The sequence below is a fragment of the Leptidea sinapis genome, chromosome 2 (genome assembly GCF_905404315.1).
Source record: "Leptidea sinapis chromosome 2, ilLepSina1.1, whole genome shotgun sequence".
NCBI classification, from domain to species: Eukaryota; Metazoa; Arthropoda; class Insecta; order Lepidoptera; family Pieridae; genus Leptidea; species Leptidea sinapis.
The window spans coordinates 25,746,502-25,768,842 of NC_066266.1; the positions used below are offsets into that span (position 1 = coordinate 25,746,502).

The 22,341-nt window shown below is 35.7% G+C and overlaps 2 protein-coding genes across 2 annotated transcripts in view; one reads left to right on the forward strand and one right to left on the reverse strand.

The window, feature by feature from the left end:
• Positions 1 to 16,121, forward strand: part of LOC126974059 (zinc finger protein ZFP2-like) — a 28,347-nt gene extending 12,226 nt beyond the window's left edge. The window contains exons 3-7 of the mRNA XM_050821447.1: positions 1,415 to 1,516; positions 2,018 to 2,113; positions 3,436 to 3,589; positions 7,231 to 7,238; positions 8,857 to 16,121. Coding sequence (XP_050677404.1) covers positions 1,415 to 1,516; positions 2,018 to 2,113; positions 3,436 to 3,589; positions 7,231 to 7,238; positions 8,857 to 9,006 — 510 coding nt within the window. The 3' untranslated portion in view covers positions 9,007 to 16,121. The remainder of the gene's footprint in view (positions 1 to 1,414; positions 1,517 to 2,017; positions 2,114 to 3,435; positions 3,590 to 7,230; positions 7,239 to 8,856) is intronic.
• An 890-nt stretch (positions 16,122 to 17,011) lies between these two features.
• LOC126974068 (lachesin-like) overlaps positions 17,012 to 22,341 on the reverse strand; it is an 88,279-nt gene continuing 82,949 nt past the window's right edge. The window contains exons 10-11 of the mRNA XM_050821460.1: positions 22,139 to 22,306; positions 17,012 to 20,639 (exon numbers count right to left, since the gene is read on the reverse strand). Of these exons, the coding sequence (XP_050677417.1) occupies positions 20,475 to 20,639; positions 22,139 to 22,306 (333 nt within the window). The 3' untranslated portion in view covers positions 17,012 to 20,474. The remainder of the gene's footprint in view (positions 20,640 to 22,138; positions 22,307 to 22,341) is intronic.

Genomic DNA, 22,341 nt, shown 5'->3' on the forward strand with positions numbered 1-22,341 from the left:
AAGGTGACGCGAGCAATTGTAGTGCCACTCGGAATTTTTGGGTTTTTCAAGAATCCTGAGCGGCACTGCATTGTAATGGGCAGTGCATATCAATTACCATCTGTTGAACGTCCTAGTCTCGTCCCTTCCCTATGATAGTCCCGCTGATAGGCGTAAAAAAAGGTAAATTTCACTCAGCTAAACTTACTGACTGAGCTAGCAGGCTGCGAAGCTGAGACGGCCGAAGAATCCGCGCGAAGTAAATCCTCGGTCCGTCAAATGTGCCTCGCAAGCGGTGCCTTGCCTGAATCGAACGTTATCGGTTTTTGTCCATGCTCAAAAGCGCCTTAAAAGGCATAAAAGGCATTTATTATCTGAAAATTCATTCCTTAAGAATTCTTTTTGATATCATTTCTAATATACTAGATACTACTACCGCTTCGGAAACAAATGGCACTCTGAGAGAGGAAGCGGCGCAAGAAACTATCCTGCACCTCTTCATAAAAAATAATTCCGCTGTTCTCTAACTTTATATTCCCCTATAATTCCTCTGATTTCACCTGCAAAGTTAAACCACATTATAATTAATAGAACTTTCTATGCACTTTTTAAGGCATAAAAGGCATTTATTTTCTCAAAAATGATTACTTTAGAATTCTTTTTATGTCATTTCTAATATACTAGATACTACTACCGCTTCGGAAACAAATGGCGCTCTGAGAGAGAAGAAGCGGCGCAAGAAACTCTCCCAGCATTCTTTTTTTCCCCGTACGCTCGTTTGTTCTCTCATCCAAAAAAAAAGCACAGAGCGCAAAAATAAAAGTGTGTATGTACTTATATATGCACGCAAGAAGTTATACTTCTTTCGCCTAACAAAGCAAAAATCCTTAAAATGATTTCATGCTATTCTACGGTTGTAGAAAAAACAATATTGTAAAAATATTGCAACGATAGCTTTGACAATTAATTATTAAATAACGAATACGGCTGTACGGGCTTGAACCCTTTGCCTATCGACGACCCATATAGCCGAATGGTTAGTGACCCTGACTACTAAGCTAGAGGTCCCGGATTCGAATCCCGGTAGGTGCAATATGGATATTTGTTTCCGAGTCATGGATGTTTATATGTATTTATGTATGTTTAAGTAAGTATATTGTATTAAATATATCGTTGTCTTGTACCTATAGTACAGGCTATGCCTAATTTGTGTAAGAGTGTGTCAATATTATTAATAATATTATCCTAATAAGGGACGAAGAAACTAAAAAAAAAATAACGAACGCAAACGTCAGGAAATTTTAGGAACCAACTTCACCCGGTTACTTTAGTGTTACGTTGATGCGCGCGCATCTTAAAATTTCACTCTCATCATTTTTTCATAACGTGCCTAAAGATGTATAACTAAAATAATATATTAAGTGGTTTATTCCAGTCAAATGCAGCACTCCGTTATCATCAGAGAGTCCACACTGGCGAAAGACCATACTCTTGTCCACTCTGCCCAAAGACATTCACAATGCCACTGTTTCTGCAGGTAAGGAACTACTTAATGAACACATAACTTGTGAGTTGTGATATCGCCTTGTAGAGATTAACAGCCTTACAAATAAACAGGCTTTCCGCACTCGTAACGAAATATACTATTATTTATTTATTTATTGGTAAAATTGCCGAAAGACGAACCCCTTTACCAATACAATCATATCCTGTTATGAATAAAAGTATTTGACAAATAAAATTTGAAAGACAAAATTTTATCTAACAGTTCGAGTACGTGAGAGTTGAAAAAAGCAAACAGAATTTTATAAAGAGGCGGTACTCGAACGGTTAGCTCAGTTGGTTGGAGCACCGGCACGGAACGCCGGAGGTCGTGGGTTCGAATCCCGCATCGTTCATAAAATTATGTTTTTCAAATTTTATTTGTGTATTAATCCTAGAAGTGAGGGTTATCACTTTAATAAAAAAACATAACATATTGTTTAAAAGTAATTGAATTTCAATCTAACAGTACCATATCATTGTATGTTTATTTCAGATACACGTGCGAACACACACTGGTGAAAAGCCTTACCAATGTTCAGTATGCCCCAAAGCGTTTGGAAACAGAGCCGCGTTGTTGAGGCACGATCGGGTGAGTTTGTACAACAGGCATATAAGGCATTTATTTTCTCAAAATTGATTCCTTTAGAATTCTTTTTGATGTCATTTCTAATGTACTAGATACTACTACCACTTCGGAAACAAACGGCGCTCTGAGAGAGAAAAGTGGCGCAAGAAACTCTCGCAGCATAGTTCTTTTTGAGCTCTTTTCAATAAAAATATACAAATTGTACAATCATTTGTATCGCTATATAAAAATCATAATCTTGTCCCAGGCTGTCCGATCACTAAGATATTCAGTTGTGGATTAATAGGATTTACGGCAGAGCTATTTTTTAATAAAACAGACCTAAAAGAAAACCTGAACAGTGGCTGGGAGTTTATTATAAAAGTGTATACATTTACCCTTAAAGCTATTATGTATCCTTTGAAGCCTACTAGAATTAGTTACAAGCAATCACTTATTTCTAGTGTTATATTTCAAATTTAAGTAATTTACAATCACATATGACACTTCTAGTAAATTTAGATAATCTGTGTTAGGAGAGAATCGTTCGCACGCGAAATTAGTCATTAATTGAATGTGGATTGGGCACATATTAGTATTGTGCTGGCCGTAGGTATTCAGCCGGAGGACCACATAAACATGGGAATTGGGACTCATGTAGGTGCGACAGTTTTTTTATGATATATTAAAGGAATTGGTTATTTACCAGAGGATTTGCCAACTTTTATTGAGTGTGTAGTCTTTTTTATTTGAATCTTAATAATTGTCATATAACATACAATATTTTTTTGATGAAAATAAGGGACGAGACGAGCAGGACGTTCAGCTGATGGTAATAGATACGCCCTGCCCATTACAATACAGTGCCACTCAGGATTCTTGGAAGACCCCAAAAATTCTGAGCGGCACTACAACTGCGCTTGTCACCTTGAGACATAAGATGTTAAGTCTCATTTGCCCAGTTATTCCAGACCGAAACACAGTAACGCTTACACATTACTGCTTCACGGCAGAACTAGGCGCCGTTGTGGTACCCATAATCTAGCCGGCATCCTGTGCAAAGGAGCCTCCCTCTGGTAATTGGAAAATTAAACTGATTACACAAATAAAACTGAAAACAAAATTTTACGAACGACGACCTCTCGCATTCCGTGCGAGCGCTCTTTCCAACCGCGCCAACCGTTCGAGCGACGAATTGTTTATAAAATCTTGTATGCTTTAATCAACTCTCAGGTTGTGGCTTCATCTTTTTTTATTTGTGTAATTAATCCCAAAAGTGAGCGTTATCACTTTTAAACATAACAAATTATTTAAACAGATTTTTATTATTAATTGTTGCTCGGTAGGTTCACACCGGAGAAAAGCCATACCCATGCCCTCGCTGTGGAAAAAGTTTCACACAGTCCAACTCCATGAAACTACATGTCAAGACTGTTCACCTGAAGCAGCCAGCACCATACAAGAGCAAGGCTCGGAGACTGAAAGAGGCGCAGAGAAAAGGTATACAACCGTTCATTAACTTATCTGCCATCAGCATTGACGACAACAACTAAACTCACAATCACGCTCAAAAATGTCTGAAGCTTAAGTCCACCGACGCGTCTATTAGGCAGAGTTTTCGTTCAGTTGTGTAGCGACCGCGCTTTGAATGCAACGCCACGCAATGTTAGTGTTGAGTGAAAAACTGTCCAAATAACGGCATATCGAAACTTAAAAAGGATTGAGTGTCGTATTTCAGGTAAGTGCCCCTTTAAATTAACAAAATTGTGGAACTTACTTGACATTTTTAATCATTTTGCCAAATAATTACATTACAATTGCTAAAACAATTTGTTTTTGCCTCGTGTTCGCGTGCGAGCTTCTAATGAGCTTATACAATTGACTTTGAACATTATCTGCCACGAAATAAGGTGTTGATTTGAATGAATGTAAGTTATCTATATAAGTTAATGTAGATATGCGTAATACGTCGAGAATAATATGCCTGTGCTGGCTCGATGATGACGAAACAGTGTTAATCACATGCATTGGACCAATCATATCCAATTGCAATGGGGCCCGCATATTGAAGGATGGACGAATAGGCTTAGATCTGCAGTATATGCGGTTAAGAAAATTAGACGGTTAACGAGCGATTTATAACCTAGGTCCTAAAGAATCATTAAGAGAAAAATTTAAAGAAATAAACATTTTGACTGTTGCTTCACAATATATTTTTGATAATGTTCTGTATGTTCATAAGCACATTGAGGAATTTTCTAGAAACTGTGACATTAATAATGTTAACACTAGGAACAAACATAAACTTGTTATGCCTACTACTCGGTTGGGTCGACTTAGTAAGTCTTTTGTTGGGCGATGTATATGCTTCTACAATATGATCCCAGAAAATGTACAAAACAAATGTGTTACGAAATTTAAAAGAATTTTTAAAAAACGTTTGTGTGGAAAAGTTACTATAGCATAAACGATTTTCTTAATGACACCACAGACTGGGAATGAAGCGAACACCCTCAGGCTCTTTAATTATAAATGTTTGTTGTATGATATCACCTAGTAATCCATATTTTTATATAAAAAAGCCCGCTGAGTTTCTTGCGCCCATTCTTCTCAGGTCTGAGGCAGTGTTTTTTGAATGGGTGGTAGTTTTTGACGTTCAATAAGTGATTTTGAATCCTATTTTGAATAAAAATATTTGAATTTGAATCAAATGTGGTTCAAATAATTAAGTATTAAAGTAAAAATAAGCAGGCTTGATTCGACCTTCATTCGATTAATGTAGGCATGTCGAAGAACGCGGGGATAGGTGGGGGACGCGGGAGAATATAGAGGTGTGATCGCATCGGTACTCATATTAAAAAAAGAGATAGATTAAGGGTATGTTCCGATATGCACTGCGACCACTGTACAGTGTGACGTCAATTTAGTATACTGTGAAGCCGTTCCTTTATAGCCAGTTATACTGGTTACTGGTTTCAAACGGAACGCAATCCCGTATACTGTTAGCCGCATTTTTCGACGCATTCAAAGGAGTGTATTAAAGTTTTCTAGTTCATTAAAAAAAAACTGTTGTTGGAGTACTGTCAAATTAAAAATAGTTGGGATTAAACTGTTGGTATTGTTTATAAAACGTTAGGCACTCGAGTGGTTTTGACTGATCACGTGATCAAAGTACTGCGAGTACCTTACCTCGAAAACGCCAGTGCTCACAGTAGAATATGGCGGCGATTTATGACGTCATATATTTCCCTAGGGTACTGCGGCAGTATACTGGCAGTCCATAACAGAACGAATTTTTCTACAGTGATAGCACTGTGCAGTGCTCGCAGTGCATATCGGAACATACCCTTAGAAATAGAATAAAAATAATTAAAGAAGTTTTGTTAACGCCTGTCAAAGTCACTTGTACTTACTTAGGTACTCTGTGGTAATCATAAGTATTGTAATGTGAAATGTTGATACTCTTTGATACAATATATTCCTACCTACTCTCGAGATTAAACTATCCAGGTCAATTAAAATAGTTGTTTTATTTAATTAATTGATCTCATTATGTTCACAATCCCAATAAATCCGAAAGCAATTTAAGATCCACAGAGTATGTAAGTAAAAGTGACTTTGACAGGCGTTTACAAGTTTGTTATGTTTTTAAAGTGATAACCCTCACTTCTAGGATGAACACACAAATAAAATTTGAAAAACAAAAAATTTATGCTCGATGCGGGATTCGAACCTACGACCTCCGGCGTCCGTGCCGGTGCTCTAACCAACTGAGCCAACCGTACGAGTGACGTATCGTCATAAAATCTTGTATGCTTTGTTCAACTCCCAGGTTGTGGCTTCATCTACAGGATCTACTTTACAGTTGATCCCAATATTTGCATATTAGGAATTTGACTTGAGATGTCGCTCTTGTATATCTAAACAATTTGTTAAGTTTTTAAAGTGATAACTCTCACTTCTGGGATTAATACACAAATCAAATTTGAAAAACAAAATTTTATGAACGATGCGGGACTCGAACCCCAATTTTATTTGTGTGTTAACAAGTTTTGTTTATACTTTTCAGCTATGAATGCAGCCTTAAATACGGGAGGTCATTTTGAAACGGATTTAAGTGACCTAAGTTCAAACATTACCGTGAAGTGTGAACCATCAATCGTATACGACGCAGAGTTGGAAATTGAGCCTATACCTGAGGAGGTAACGTACAACTTAAATATTATATGTTTTTATAATTAATGAAACGAAAAAGCGACACTAAAAAGAGACAGACACATAAATTCATAAGATCTAACGTGGGAGAAAATGAGATAGGAAGTATTATATAGTGTTTTGGTACCAGGCGATCATAGCTGAAGAAGAGATTGTCTTATGTATGACGCGAGTATACCTTAATATATTCTGACGTCATGCGCACGACGTATTAGTACATAGACACCAGGAGAACATAGATATGGTAGCGGTGATGGTAATGTCTTTCATGGCGGTTGAAGTCATGTGTCATCCTAGCAACATGTACCAGGACTTCATATACAGTCTAGAGGTTCATGCACAATGCAGATTTCACTTCTGACATGTGTTCTTTGTACGCACGCATTTTTTTTTCAATAGAGCGATAATGAGATCATATCTTCTGTAAACGACAGAGGTTTTCTTAGTATACTTTTTTTTAAATTTGTTTTTAGTCCGGTCAATTTAGACATCCGAATATCTTATATCGTAGTTGTATCATAGATGGCGTGAAAACGTGTGCATATTATGACGATAACAACTTTTATAACTTTTTGAATCGTTATATCTCAGAAACGGTGGTTCGTAAGAATAAAAGTATTTACACATTTTTTATAGATAATTTTATGATCTAAAATTTTTGTCCGAGGTACTTTTATGATAAAACTTACCGTTTTGCTGAAAATCGCGAAAATCTCGAATAATTTTTTTTCCATACACGGGAATGATGTTTTAAACATTGTTTATGATTATGTTTTGAACAATTTCACTGATTTTCAGCTTGTTGGGACTTTGTGTAACTTCACTCTCATTTTTTGGTCTAAATTGACCGGACTATTTGCTTTAAAACCGTTTTTTAAGGCAACATTTAATAAAACATTTCGTTGTCAAACTTACATTAATTTCAGATAGTAATGTATCTATGTGTTGGAAGACCACAACATTGTCAAAATAGTTATTTTTTTTTACTAGGAACTATTTAAATGAATTGAATGAATTGAACCCGAATGTCCCCTTAGATTTTTTATTATTTTTCAATCGATAAATAAAATACCTAAACTTTTGTATAAAATAAACTTAAAACAAATAAAAGGAATCCTTTTTTTATGTGTTGTAAGGAAGTTTATTTTATACCTCCTGAGAAAGTTAGAAAGATATAAAAATTCTAATTAGTTCATTTTAAACTATTATTTTTTTTTTGATTTCTGAACGACAGGGGAGACTTCCGAGGAAAATAAAAATTCTTGTTTTTATTTTAATTATTAATTAAATTCAAACCTTTAAAAACCTTCCCTGGACTTCCACAAATAATTCATGATCAAAATTAGCCAAATCGGTTCAATCGTTCTCGAGTTTTAGCGAGACTAACGAACAGCAATCCAGTTTTATATATATAGATAATAATTTTTATTGCGGTTGGCATTTAGTAATGGTAATAACTATGTAGCTATCATGAAATACCAATCATATTAATAATATTCATTTTAAATTAGATTTTTGCAGCGTGTTTAGGAAACTTAATAAATTTACTCTCTAAAGTGCTGCTTTTGGTGTCAGGGCGACCTGTTAATAAATCATTGTATGTGTTAGATGCAATTACTAATTGTGACAGTAATCACGACCATCATGTTCACTAATGCTTAGTTCCTTACACAAACAATGAATTCAAGCTCTTAAGGTTGATGCCACGGATGAGTTAAAAAGGAAGGACTCTGCGCCGTGATATTAGCAAGTGAAGCACCATTATGCTAGTGTGTGTGCGGTTACGGGGGATACTAGTTACACAATTTGTTTCTCCCTTAAATAATCATATATGGCCACAAATACTTATATAGTATCGTTTTTACACTTTTTCACACGCACGACGGCATTTTTAAAATATTTTATTGCGACGCAAACTGATCTGTCACAGACGATGTCAGTTCTCATAATTCTTGTATGTTCTTCTCACAAGCTCAACTTTTTCTGAATGTTACATCAATATTAAAGGTACTTCTCCTCATGTGGCATAGCCCTGGGTGAGATAGTGATTTTCATTATTATAACACGAGAAATAAGGGATTGCTTGTAACTAATTCTAGTAGGCTTCATAAGATACATAATAGCTTTAAGGCTAAATGTATACACTTCTATAATAAAGTCCCAGCCACTGTTCAGGCATTATCTATAAATAAATTTAAATGTTTTATAAAAAATGGCTCTGTCGTAAATCCTATTACTACACTGCTGAATATCTAAATGATGGGACAGCCTGGGACTAGATTGTGTTTATTTTATAGCGATAGAAATGACTGTACAATATTGTATATTTTTTATTGAAAAGAGCGCAAAAAAAAGAATGCTGGTAGAGTTTCTTGTGCCGCTTCTTCTCTCTCAGAGCGCCATTTGTTTCCGAAGCGGTTGTAGTATCTTGTATATTAGAAATGACATGAAAAAGAATTCTGAAGTAATCATTTTTGAGAAAATTAATGCCTTTTATGCCTTAAAAAGTGCATAGAAAGTTCTATTAATTATAATGTGGTTTAACTTTGCAGGTGAAATCAGAGGAATTATATGGGAAAATAAAGTTAGAGAACAGCGGAATTATTTTTTATGAAGAGGTGCAGGACTCTGAAGTGGTGTATGAAGAGGTCTACGAGATGGATGGAGTGAGACTAGAAGATTTCATGCAACCAGAGAATTAATTGTTATCAGAAAATCAAATACATTATCGGCCGTTCCCAATATTCAGTCTATATCTTACTTGAGATAAAAATCGTTTCTGTCCCAATAAATTTGGGAGGCACCTTTGCACAGAAAGCCGGCTAGATTATGAGTACCGCAACGGCGCTTATTTAGCTAGCTAGTGAAATTACTGGGCAAATGAGACTTAACATCTTATGTCTGACGCAATTGTAGTACCGCTCAGAACTTTTGGGTTTTTCATGAATCCTGAGCGGCACTGCATTGTACTGGGTGGGGCGTATCAATTACCATCAGCTTAAAAAATAAACTTATCGACGGTAACTCACCTTATCCGTACACGCTGTCTGTCAATGGGACGACATATAGCTTACCAGCGATAGAAGTTTGCATGGAAATTGCAATTCACGCGTCCCAATATAAAGCGATAAGAACGACTTATCGGGTATGTTGGGACAGCTTCAGATAATTGACAGATAATTACTGACAGTAGAAGGTAGTAATTTATCTCTATCTGTAGATAGTATATTGGGAACGGCCGTTAAAGAGATAAACCTTAAAACAATTGGCTTGCGCTTAACAGAAAGGAACCAGTCCACAAAATCATAAAAAAATTACTGTTTGACACCCCGAACAAAACTTATCCGATATTTCTAATTCAAAAAGGAAGCAGTTCACTTCTCGTATTTGTAGCAAAGATATTGAACACAAAAATAAAATTTGAAAAACAAAATTTTATGAACGATGCGAGATTCGAACCCACGACCTCCGGCGTTCCGTGCCGGTGCTCTAACCAACTGAGCTAACCGTTCGAGTACCGCCTCGTTATAAAACTCTGTTTGCTTTGTTCAACTCTCAGGTTGTGGCTTCATCTACAGCATTTACTTTACAGTTGATAACCTGCTCAAAATCAATATTTGCATATTAGGAAATTGACCTGAGATGTCGCTCATGTAAATCTAACTAAATTTTATTTGTGTATTAATCCTAGAAGTGAGGGTTATCACATTAAAAACATAACATATTGTTTAGATATTGAACACATCCACAAAAAATATACTTAAAGTCCCAAAACAAAATCTATCCTATGAGTTTGGACCTCAAATACTCAGCCTAGTTTGCATGTGGACTGGTTCCATTCTGCTAAACTCTAGCCAATTACTTGGTCGCTAATATTTCCTCTTGTACAGCAATCAAGTGACATCTACTTACAAAATTATGTTTTATATCAATTCAGTCGGCATTCAGACCCAGAACTTGCAACAAAACAACAAAAATGCCAAATTGTACCATTTTGTGGTGAGAAATACGAACAGTAGTTCTAAACCTTGTTCTGTGCTTCCCCGGGGCATAAAAAGAATAGGCCCAAGGGTGTGGTGAGAAGCAGCTACCAGTGGAAAGCTTCTTTGTACAGGATACCGGCTAGATTATGGGTACCACAACGGTACCTTTTTCTGCCGTGAAGCAGTAATGTGTAAGCATTATTGTGTTTTGCTTTAAGGGCGCTGTAGCTAGTGAAAATGAGACTTAACATCTTATGTCTCAAGGTGACGAGCGCAATTGTAGTGCCGAGTTTTTCAAGAATCCTGAGCGGCACTGCGTTGTAATAGGCAGGGCGTATCAAGCACCAGCTGACCGTCCCGCTCATCTCGTCCCTTATAATCATAAAAAGTACCAAAGCTCACTGTAACATTACCTGTCAATGTTGAGTACATTTGACTTAGAAAATTACTTACTAAGGAGTAAGTAATTTTCTTTTTTAAATGTGAATAAGGGGCAAGACGAGCAGGACGTTCAGCTAATGGTAATTGATACGTCCTGCCCATTTCAATGCAGTGCCGCTCTGGATTCTTGAAAAACCCAAAAATTCTGAGCGGCACTACAATTGCGCTCGTCACCGTGAGACATAGGATGTTAAGTCTCATCTGCCCAGTAATTTCACCAGCTACGGCGCCCCTCTGACCGAAACACAGTAATGATTATACATTATTGCTTCACGGCAGAAATAGGCGCCGTTGTGGTACCCATAATCTAGCCGGCATCCTGTGCAAAGGTGCCTCCCACTGGTGAATATAAATATGTTATTGTGTATAATTCTAAGAAATCATCAGAGCTATTGCTGCAACACAATTATGATTGAATTTAGTAAGGTCATACATACCACTTATGGCGGGAAGCGATGTGATTGGCTAATTTTGGACGCCACGCCCATATCCCAAACAACGAGTAACCTTTATAAATGTCTTTGTAGAAAATAGTGAAAGTATTTTATTGTACAGTGCAGTGGTCTTTAGTGATAAATTATTTGTGAGTTTATGAGTTTTTTTTATTTGCAACGAGTAATTGGTGAGGATTTTAATGAAATTATAGATATTCATTAAGCTTATAACCCATGAACGGCTTATAAAGCTCGAAAATTTTATTGCTTCATTTGCTTGGAACGGCTCCAATTATAAAAAAATCAAAACAATATATGAAATCACTTATTGAAAATCAAAATGAGTGGTAGACTCATTCGAAAATGAATGCCTCAGACCTGAGATGAACGGGCGGTAATCAAATTTATAATTTAAAACAGTTTCTAGAAAACTCCATTCTAAATGGTTTGGTTTAAATATTTTGAGTTTATTTACACTGATGTTATATATACACTAATGCTTACTCAGCTTTGGCTCAACACCAAAAAAAAACTTACTTTTACCAACTAGTGGTAATTGATAGAAATAAATTTTTTACATCACATATCTATCATGTATATGGAGCACAATCAGTTTCTACCGGTGGGCGGCTCCTTTCCACAGGATAGATTATGGGTACCACAACGGCGCCTATTTCTGCCGTGAAGCAGTAATGTGTAAGCATTACTGTGTTTCGGTCTGAAGGGCGCCGTGGCTAGTGAAATCACTGGGCAAATGAGACATCTTTTGTCTCAAGATGACGATCGCAATTGTAGTGCCGTTCAGAATTTTTCCGTTTTCAAGAATCCTGAGCGGCACTGCATTGTAATGGGCGGGGCGTATCAATTAGCTACAGCTGAACGTCCTGCTTGTCTCACATATTATGTTTAGATAATTTAGTAGTATTTAAATTTTATGTGGGAAAGACTTGATGTGCAAATAAAGTTTTTTTTTGCTAACGGTACTTTTCAAGTGTACTTGCCAGACGTGCGTATTTGAATTGTATAATAGCAAAATATTTCTGTGGCAAGAGAAAGCAAACGCATGCAACAAAGTTTTATATACGGGACACGCCTAACACGAGTACCGATGCGCAGATGAATAAATCGTATCGCTCCCCCACTCTTTCGCTGTCTAGTGGCCGAGTGGCAGTCACTCTTTGTATTTATTACACATTGTATAGTATTTAAGAATGGCATAATATTAGAAAATATTATTTTTAAGTTAGTTACCAACACTACTTACTAATACATGCATAATTCACAAATTAAATTTTAATCAATATTTATCTCGTATTGTAAATAAATTTTGGTATGAATGTGTACTACAACGCGTCATTATCTCTGGACTTCGTTGGGACGTGAAGCCCCCTCCCGTTGCCCTTTCAACCCCCCGCGCTCGTCCTGTTGCGTCAGTACGGTTTGCAGTTTCATTACCGTTAGGAACATCTCGTGATATTTTCGTGCTATAACTGCTTTGTGTTTGAAGTTTTCATTGTAACGTTTTGACATCTTGTTGTCAACATTTCTGTAGTTTGTGTCGTTCTGTGTCGCTATTATAACCATAATTGACACCTGTATAGCCGAGTGGTTAGCGTTCCTACCTACTAAGCTAGAGGTCCCGGGTTCGAATCCCGGTAGGTGCAAGCATTTATATGATGAATATAGATGTTTGTTTCCGAGTCATGGATGTTTAAACGTATTTATGTATGTTTAAGGAAGTATATTGTATTAAATATATCATTGTCTTGTACCCATAGTACAGGCTATATATATATGCTTAACTTGGGGCAAGATAATTTGTGTAAAAAGTGTGTCAATATTATTATTATTATTATAGTACTGCCAGAAAAATATTTTTTTTCTTCATTATAATAATAATATTTTTACATCAATCTATAATACTGACAGAGTAAATTGTAGTTTATTTATTAATAATAATATCCTAGTAATGCTTGTTTTGCGCACCGTACCCAAGCAACGATGTGACGTCATCGTCGTCAGGTTATGAGATAATATGACCGGGCAATAATGGTAGTCTTGGAAATCTAAATAAGAAGTGACATAGACGCATTAAATATGTGGATTCATTGGTGGTAGTGATTTTGTATTCATTGGAACGGCGGATGTGGAAAAACGCGGAAACTCGACCAGCAGTTACACGAATTAAAATATTATTACATTTTATCGGTCTTTTATAACTTAGCTAGCTGACTCGACAGACATTGTTCTGTACTTAATAAGTAAAATACTGTTTTTTTATGAATTTGTCAATATTTTATAACATCAAGAATTATTTCGTAGATATGCTCTCTGTTGTTATTATGAAATGTTTCACAGCAGAACTGTTAAACTGTGCAAAACAAATATTGGAAATAATCATTATTTTGGGTCCCAAATCGAAATAAAAACTATCCTATTTCTCAAGTTGGACTAAACTGCACTCCATGAACTAATCCCCATTAAAATCCGTTCATTTGTTTAGGAGTTAATTGGAAACAAACATCAGGACACCGGATTTATATACATTAAGATAATGATTTTGGACTATTTTGTTGTAGTACCCTCATTTTACTACATTTCACGCCATAGCTGCTTAAATCCCTCAATATCTGGAGCGTTGTAAGCAGTAATTTAATTTATGTATATACTAGCTGATGCCCGCCACCTCGTTGTCGTAGATAAACAAAGGGTTCTTAAAAATAATAAGCAAGTTTTGAATTGAAGATTATCTCATGTTCTATTTCAGTTCCGGTTCCCGTTTTCGCTCCCGCTCTCAACATATTATATGAATCTTATTTCGGGGAAGATTGCTATGGCAAACTAAACCTACTATTGGTATAGTCATAGCTCATTGACAGCACATCCCATAAAATGTAGCCTATGTCCTTTCCCGTCGTATAGCCTAGTCTATCTCTGTACCAAATTTGATCAAAATCAGTTCAGTAGCTCCGGCGTAGAAGCGTGACCAACAAACTTACATTCACATTTATAATGTTAGTTGGGATACAGATTACGCACGATTTGAATGCAGAGTACAGAAATGCGATAGTGTTGTAATCATGAGTGTGTCGATAAATTTAAACAATGCTTTAAGTTTTTATCATTTTAACCTAATAATTAAATCTCATATTTTTGTTCTGCCTTTCTTCAACACACATGTCTAAACATTTTTAACCTGAATGTGACGACGGATATAATAAACTCCCAAATTATATTAAAATATTACCAATTAAAAAATTTAAATGTAACGTAAAAAATAAATGAACAACTAAAGCCCATTATAATGTGAAAGATTATTTGAATTATAAATATAGTCGGAATTAATGTTGCTAAATTTTGTTAATGAATATTGTTATACTATTGAAATTATTGGGCAAATGAGACTTAACATCTTATGGCTCAAGGTGACGAGCGCAATTGTAGTGCCGCTCAGAATTTTTGGGGTTTTACAAGAATCCTGAGTGGCACTGCATTATAATAGGCAGGGCGTATCAATTACCATCAGCTGAACGTCCTGCTCGTCTCAAACAAAAATTCATTTGAATGCTATTGTAACTTTTGTACTTCAACCTGACTTGCACTAAATAACTTATAGTTTTAAAGTTAAAAAAAAAAATGAAAAGGGAACCTAATGGCCTGGGAGCAGTCATTATTAAAATAAAAAAAATGACGTGGTGTCGTGGGACACCAGGTAGGAACGAAGTTCCTTCGGCTAATGTAGAATCGACACAAATTGCAAAAAAAATCGTGCTCAATTAGGTATTATTACACTACTCGCTTGTGTATGCGACTGTCGCGCCTGCGCACGTCTCATTTAACGGTTTTATTCCACGCACTTTTCCACGTACATTTGTCCACGGATTTTTTCTCACGGTTTTACTATCACATTACTTACTCCAAGCCTGCCGTAAGGAACTTCGTTCCAAAATAAAAACACTGGGTCACAACTTTAGTTTTAACGCGATAACACCGTAATCGTCGACTACGTTACAACACTACACCGTAGTCGCGCGAGACGAGGCATGCGGACAGCGGGGAGAGATGCTCGCGTTCTTTACCTCAGGTCCCGACTGCATTCAACTCACGCGATAACTGTTACTATACTCTATATAATGTAGGTGTACTCCATAATCTACTATGATGCTGCAGTCGCTCGTCGAACCCCTTCGCTGCGGCGTAAGTATATTTGAGCGAATCGAGGTAAACTAAGTCTGTGTACAAAACAGTTCAAATGATAGCAGTGTTACGATTAAAACTCATTGTGATTTGATCAATCAGCTCAATTTTAAATAAATATAAATAGCGCGTGCTAATTTAGAATAATTTGTAAATCATGTTTGATTTTAATTATAATTTTTGAATCAAGTCGAAATTCAAAATTCTGTAAAAAAAGCTTTCTATGAGTTCATTTGTTTTTAAATCGGTCCATAATTGGCCGAGAAACAATTTAACACAGAAATCAATTGGAGTCACCCGGTAGGAGCTCTGCTCAGCTTCGCTTCGCTCAATAACACCAACAGAGTATGATAAAATACTCTTTTTAACACCATTCCTTTAAAAACCATAAATATTTGTAGAAGTACATTTTTTTTAATATAAAATAAATTATAGTATTTTTGGTAGTCCGTTCTCTTTAGTTACCACCTATGAATTCAGATACACACTTTAATCTAATAAAAGTTGACAACCATATCTGTAGGTCATTCATCCAGGAAGTAATTAGCACTTATATAACCTTCTTAATTAGATTTCCATACTAAGAATATATCACTTATTGAGTGAGCGATGTGACTGTTTAATTTTTTATTAAAATCAAGAAGTAGAATTTGAAAAACTATGTATTTATCAAGATAATTAACTATCTACATGTAATGGTCTTTAACTGTATCAACTGTTGGACTAGTCTTACAACAGGGAAATAAAAATATTTAGAGTATACCTTTGAGTTCTTATTTTAGTTGTAATAATATATATTCTCTCTGAAGATTGCAGCACCAATGATGGCAAGAATGGCGGATTGAATGACATTTAGACAAATTACTTGTTATAATTGCAATGACGTTCTGTACACATGATCATCAGCCGGAAGACGTCCATTGCTGGATATAGGCCTCCCCAAAGATTTCCTCGACGATCTTGTGGGGGGCCTACCAACACTGCGTCTTCCGGTACGTGGTCGCCATTCGCGGAATTTACTGCCCCAACGGCCATCTGTCCGTCGAACTATGTGCCCTGCCCACCGCCACTTCAGTTTCGCAATCGTTTGGACTATGTCGATAACTTTGGTTCTTCTACGGATCTCCTCATTTCTGATTCGATCTCGCAGGGAAACTCCGAGGATAGCCCTCTCCATTGCCCTCTGAGCGACCATGACCTTTCTCATAAGGCCTATAGTTAGCGACCATTTCTGCGTACCGTAACTCATCACTGGCAACAACTCGTATTCAGATACTGTGGTATTTGGGACGAGAACTTTACACATATAAGGACATATTCGCGTTTGCGAACGAGGAAGGAAGGACATATCAGACTTAATAGCTGAACGACAAAAGTGTGATTAAAGACAATGTAAGCACACTTTTCTCGTTGGTCGTGTGTCTGTCACTGTCCGAATCAAATCTGAACTGAATAAATGTTTTAAATTACTGCGTATTGAATAAGAATATTTTAAACAACTGGAGTAAATGCGGCAATGTATCGACGTAGATGGCCTCTTTTTAATACACACAATAAATCAAAACTTACGTCATCTACATTCGCCCGGATAATATGCACACAATTTTAGTTTATAAAGGTATCTTAGCACTAAATCTAAAATAAAACACAAATTACATAGAGTTACACGTTTATTTTTCTACGGGTCGGTGTTTTATGGAAAAAAATGTCAAAAATGGTAACCTACGGCGAGTTTTTACAATTTCATACTTATTGACTAATTAACTAAGTACAGCGGTTTTAGAGATTCACATGAGATTTTAGCAGCAGAAATAATTAGTTGTAACTGTCAAAGACTATCTCTAGCCCATACACATTTCAGAATTCAAATGAGTACGGATGAAAAGGAAATGGCCAACTTCGTTTGTAACCTACCTTTTTCAATTGCCCACATTCAGTTGCTGTACACTAGATAATTGTGATAACATTTAAATTTAATTTAGGTAACCCACTTATAAAAAAAAAATTGATAGTAAAAATGCTCCACTAAACGTTCAACACTAAGTATTCAAACGAAAATAATTTGAGTTTATACCAGTCAGAATTACGGACATCTAATGTAAAGAGGTTACTTTGTTAAATTTTAATAGGAAATAATATTCAATAAAGCCATATTAAACTCCGAGGTTATTTGAGATTTTTATCATAGCGGTAGTAATAGTATCTAGTATATTAGAAATGGCATCAAAAATAATTCTAAAGGAATCAATTTTGAGAAAACAAATGCCTTTTGCCATAGGCTGAGATAATAACGAAGAGTTTTTAATATGACAATCGCAGCATTTGATCACTGAATGCAAAAATATATCATCAGCGAATTTCTAGTTGTTAAAGCACGGTTTTCTCTATATGAGGACACTAGTGTCCTAATGTAACTAGTTACATTCTGGTAAACGTGATCTGAGCGACCGCATTAGAGAGTTCACTGAAATAAAAGCAAAATGGTGTCATCTCAATAATTGGAATGAATGCGACACAGTTAAGATTTGTAGATGTATAAGATGCAGAAGACGTATTGAAGTTGACTATAAAAGATTATAAATATCTAGATGGCTGGACTTAACGGATCAGTTGATTGTGCTTTTACAAACACTACTTGGACGTTGGACTCGCATTATGTGTAAACCAAAATTCGAGTACGTACTATAATCTTATGAGTGTTCTACGTCCAAGAATGCCCGTAGGGTAAAAATCGTGCTTAAACCTTCAATTGGATCTTAATTTGTCACTATTCTCATAATTACATAAAACTATCTGTAAGACATGCACATATTTTGTAATGAATATAATAAACCCAGTAGCTCTCACATCAAAACTCTTCGTAAAAACATACAGATTTGAGATTAGCTTTCGATATACTTAATCAAAATATTGCACTTAATTTAATCCACTCCTAGACAAAACCATCATTTTCATATAAAATTTAACTTAAAATCTACGAAACAAAATTTGTTTATTTACATTATAAATATATTAAAGAGCTTGCAAAAGAGTATTAAGTCTAAATAGCCATATTATCACTAACACAATTTATTGCTTATTATTAAATATTACTAAGTAATTACTTATTATAAATTCATTTAAGTATATGGATGCGGTAAAATGGTTTTAATCTTTACACAATCATTTGTGTGGTCACAGATCAACATTATCAAGGGTCACGCAAGGTACAACTCTGGGGTCACTAAATTTTCTTACATACACAATGACAGGCACAATTTACATTACACATTTCAGTAATGTATAGAAGGTGATGATAAATTTGTCCACAATATATCTGGGTTGGAAATCAACATTTAAGACTTTAATTTGATTTTATTGAAGTCCTGTATAGACCTGTTATTGTTATACTAAAAAAAAGCTTATATCTTGTTGCCCCTTCGTACTATTATATTAGTTACGAGTTTCTACCACCTCGTAATTGATCAAAATTACTTGAAATCTAAACTAGTATCGATCTGATACTGCTATTTTGTTGCAACTACAATTTAGTTTTCTATTAATTTCGTTTTTAGGTTCAGATTAATTATCAAAGATCTAGAGGCATTATGTCTAATATTACTAGTAGATACTTTAGTTGTTACAACACTATCTTATCTATTTTTGGTGTTATAATATCGTTTGACGATAGTATTTATGGTAATATAGTAGACAAATTCTACTCAAGTAAACTTTTACAAGCGTTACTTAACACGTCACCTACATGTGCTGGTAACGTCAAAGTGTTCATCTGACGTCGAGACTTTAAAGAAAATAACTCATTCTTGATTATGTATGGCAAAATTTTCTGCCAAATCTAAAAATATTCAGTTATTTTTAATTTTTACATACACATATCCATTTAATTGGAAAATTTTGGGGCCAATTTGCATAGCTAATAACTAATGAAATAATGATAACCCATGCCTTATGATTATAGTTTATTGCAATTACGTTATTTAAAGGGGAAATCAAATGAAATATGGTTAAACCCAGCTCATACATATTAACTGCATAATCATTAGGAGTATTTTTGGTCTGCGAAGTTAAAACAGCAATTCGTAATATGTAGCTCTGTTTAACTCTGTGGTTGACAGTCTGTACTAACTGTCATAAATTTAGCTTAGATTTTAAAATCTAACGTATTTGTTTTCTTGGTTTCGATGGTGACTTGTATCATTAAATTGGAAGGGTTTTTGCAATTGTCAATGTCAACCGTAGTGGTTTTTATAAATTTACCTCCAATCCTACATATTTCAACTCGTCTGACATGGTTAGATTATAGAACGTCAAAGGGCATATATGCGTTGATTGCATATTAGAAATTCATGATTTCAGACACAAAATTGTGGACCAAAAACAGTCTAATATCAGAGCTAGTTTTTGAAGTGAAAACTTCTATAGCATCGTTGTGATTTGAAAGTCGATGAAACGAAAACGCGCGATACTATAAAACGAGAGCCACATAAATTCAAAAGAATTAACGTGGGATAAAATGAGATAGGAAGCATTGTACAGTGTGTTGGTTCCAGGCGATCATAATTGATGAAGTATTTGTCTTATGTATGACGCGAGTATACCTATATTCTGACGTCTAGCGCACGACGTATTAGTACATAGACACCAGAAGAACATAAATATAGAAGCGGTGATAGTAATGTCTTTCATAGCGGTTGAAATCATGTGTCATCCTAGCAACACGTACCAGGACTTCATATGCAGTTTAGAGGTTCATGCACAATGCAAGTTTCATTTCTGACATGTGTACTATGTACGCACGCAATTTTTGTTCAGTAGAGCGATAGTGAGATGATTTCTGATGAACTGATGTTTACAGGTTTACAGGTATTCATTTAAAAAAATACACACAACCATGGATAAACTTCCGTTAGGATTTTAAAATTAGAACGATTCTTTTCTTACATAATACAACAGTATTCTTAAAAATGATTAGCTCAATTTTGAATTGTTTTAATTTCTCTGGAAAAAACAATACATAAAAAGACCTCAATCTGTGAACCATAAATTAAATTATGAATTCCAAAGATATCAATGGCATGTACCTAAAACCATTTAAAAAAAGTCAATTATTTAAACTTAGAACACATATGGCAGCTCCAATTTTAAAACGAAACATGCCATGATGATTAAAGACAAGTCTGTCAGTTGATGTTTGGACGCCGACGAGAACAGTGGTGTTAGTTCATTGGCGTACGCCGTGTGCGCACCGCCCAGAGTGTGGAATTGAAATATGTCGCTGACCTGAAAATAAAGTTAAAAGATGAATAATGAAACCAAAAACCCAGTACTATAAACGTGCTGCCAAATTGTCTAAAGCAAAACTCTGCCCACGCGCCTATAAGGCAGAGTTTTCGTTCAGTTATGTTTTGACAGCGCTCACACAACGCCAATCAATGACAAAGGGTTCAGTGAAAAACTATACAAATAACAGCATATCCAAATTTAAAATGGATGGAGTGTCGTATTTTAGGTAAGTGCTTTTTAAAGCTAAATTAAAATTATGTTAATAACTTGACGTTTTTAATGATTTTGCTAAATAATAACATTTCGATTGCTAAAACAAAATCGACGCCCGTGTCTTCGAGCATAACTGGTCACCACATAAGGTATAAATTTGAATGAATGTTTCAATGTTATCTGTATAAGTTAATGACATACGTATAACAATGCCGCTCGGACATTTTTGACGATCTTTTCTTAGGCGTTTGTGGGTCTATTTGATTACAGTACATCAATGGTGGAGAGCAATAGCTATATCGTATTGCATCGACACAACATAATACAACAGGTTATTGACAGTTTTTCAGTATTCCCTAGAAATGTTCTTACACAAGAAATTTTATTTATTTAAGTTGCAAAGAGTCTACAGAATACACGCAAGTTGAATGCAGAGTCAGACTGAATGTCAGGAATGCGATAGTGTTGTGCCCTTATTTATAATTGATGACGATAATCATGAGTGTGTCGATAAATTTAAACAATGCTTTAACGGCCGTTCCCAATAGTCAGTCGCTTACTTGAGATAAAAATCGTATTTAACGTTGACTTTTCTGTCCCAATAAACTTATCGACGGTAACGTATAGCTTACCAGCGATAGTAGTTTGTATGGAAATTGCAATTCACGCGTCCCAATATAAGGCGATAAGAATGACTTATCGGGTATATTGGGACAGCTTCAGATTATTGACATCTAATTACTCACAGTAGAAGGTACTAACATATCTCTATCTGTAGATAGTATATTGGGAACGGCCGTAAGTTTACCGTTTGTAACCTACAACACACATGTCTGAAACATTTTTCACCATTTTTTGTGCTTGGTGATGGATAAAAGTTCGTTCTTGGAACGGAACCCGATGGACTCGGATCAGTCACTATTTAATTCAAAAATTATACGGGATTAGAACTTCAGTATTAACGTTTGAAGCGTACGATAACCGTCAAGGACGGCACAGTACTACACTGCAGGCGCGCGAGGCGAGGTGTGCGGACAACAGGGGGAAATTTTTCCGCTCTTTATCTCAGGCCCCGACTGCATTCAACTCCCGCGCTATCATATTCTGCTCAATCAGCTAAATGAATTTTGGCTGCATGTAATTTAGGGCTAGATCCTAAATAGGAATGTATTGTATTGTATATAATCTAATTTATAAGTTTTTAATCTCTTAAATGTTTTAGCTAGACTTAAATATAGTCTATATTATAGCTGTCAGCCACCCATAAGTAACTATAATTTAACCTCATTCCAGCCGTATCTGTTTTTAGCCTGGACGATGGCCTCGTAGACTGCTCCTGACTCCAGCCCTCGCAGTTCATGGGTCACTCTGTGCGTCAGAGATCCTGTCGGCTCCGGAGCAGGAATAACCACGTCATGCCACCGCCCTGGCTGCTGGAAAGACTCGTTTATCTGGAATGGAAAATGTATAATTTAGAAGTTTAACC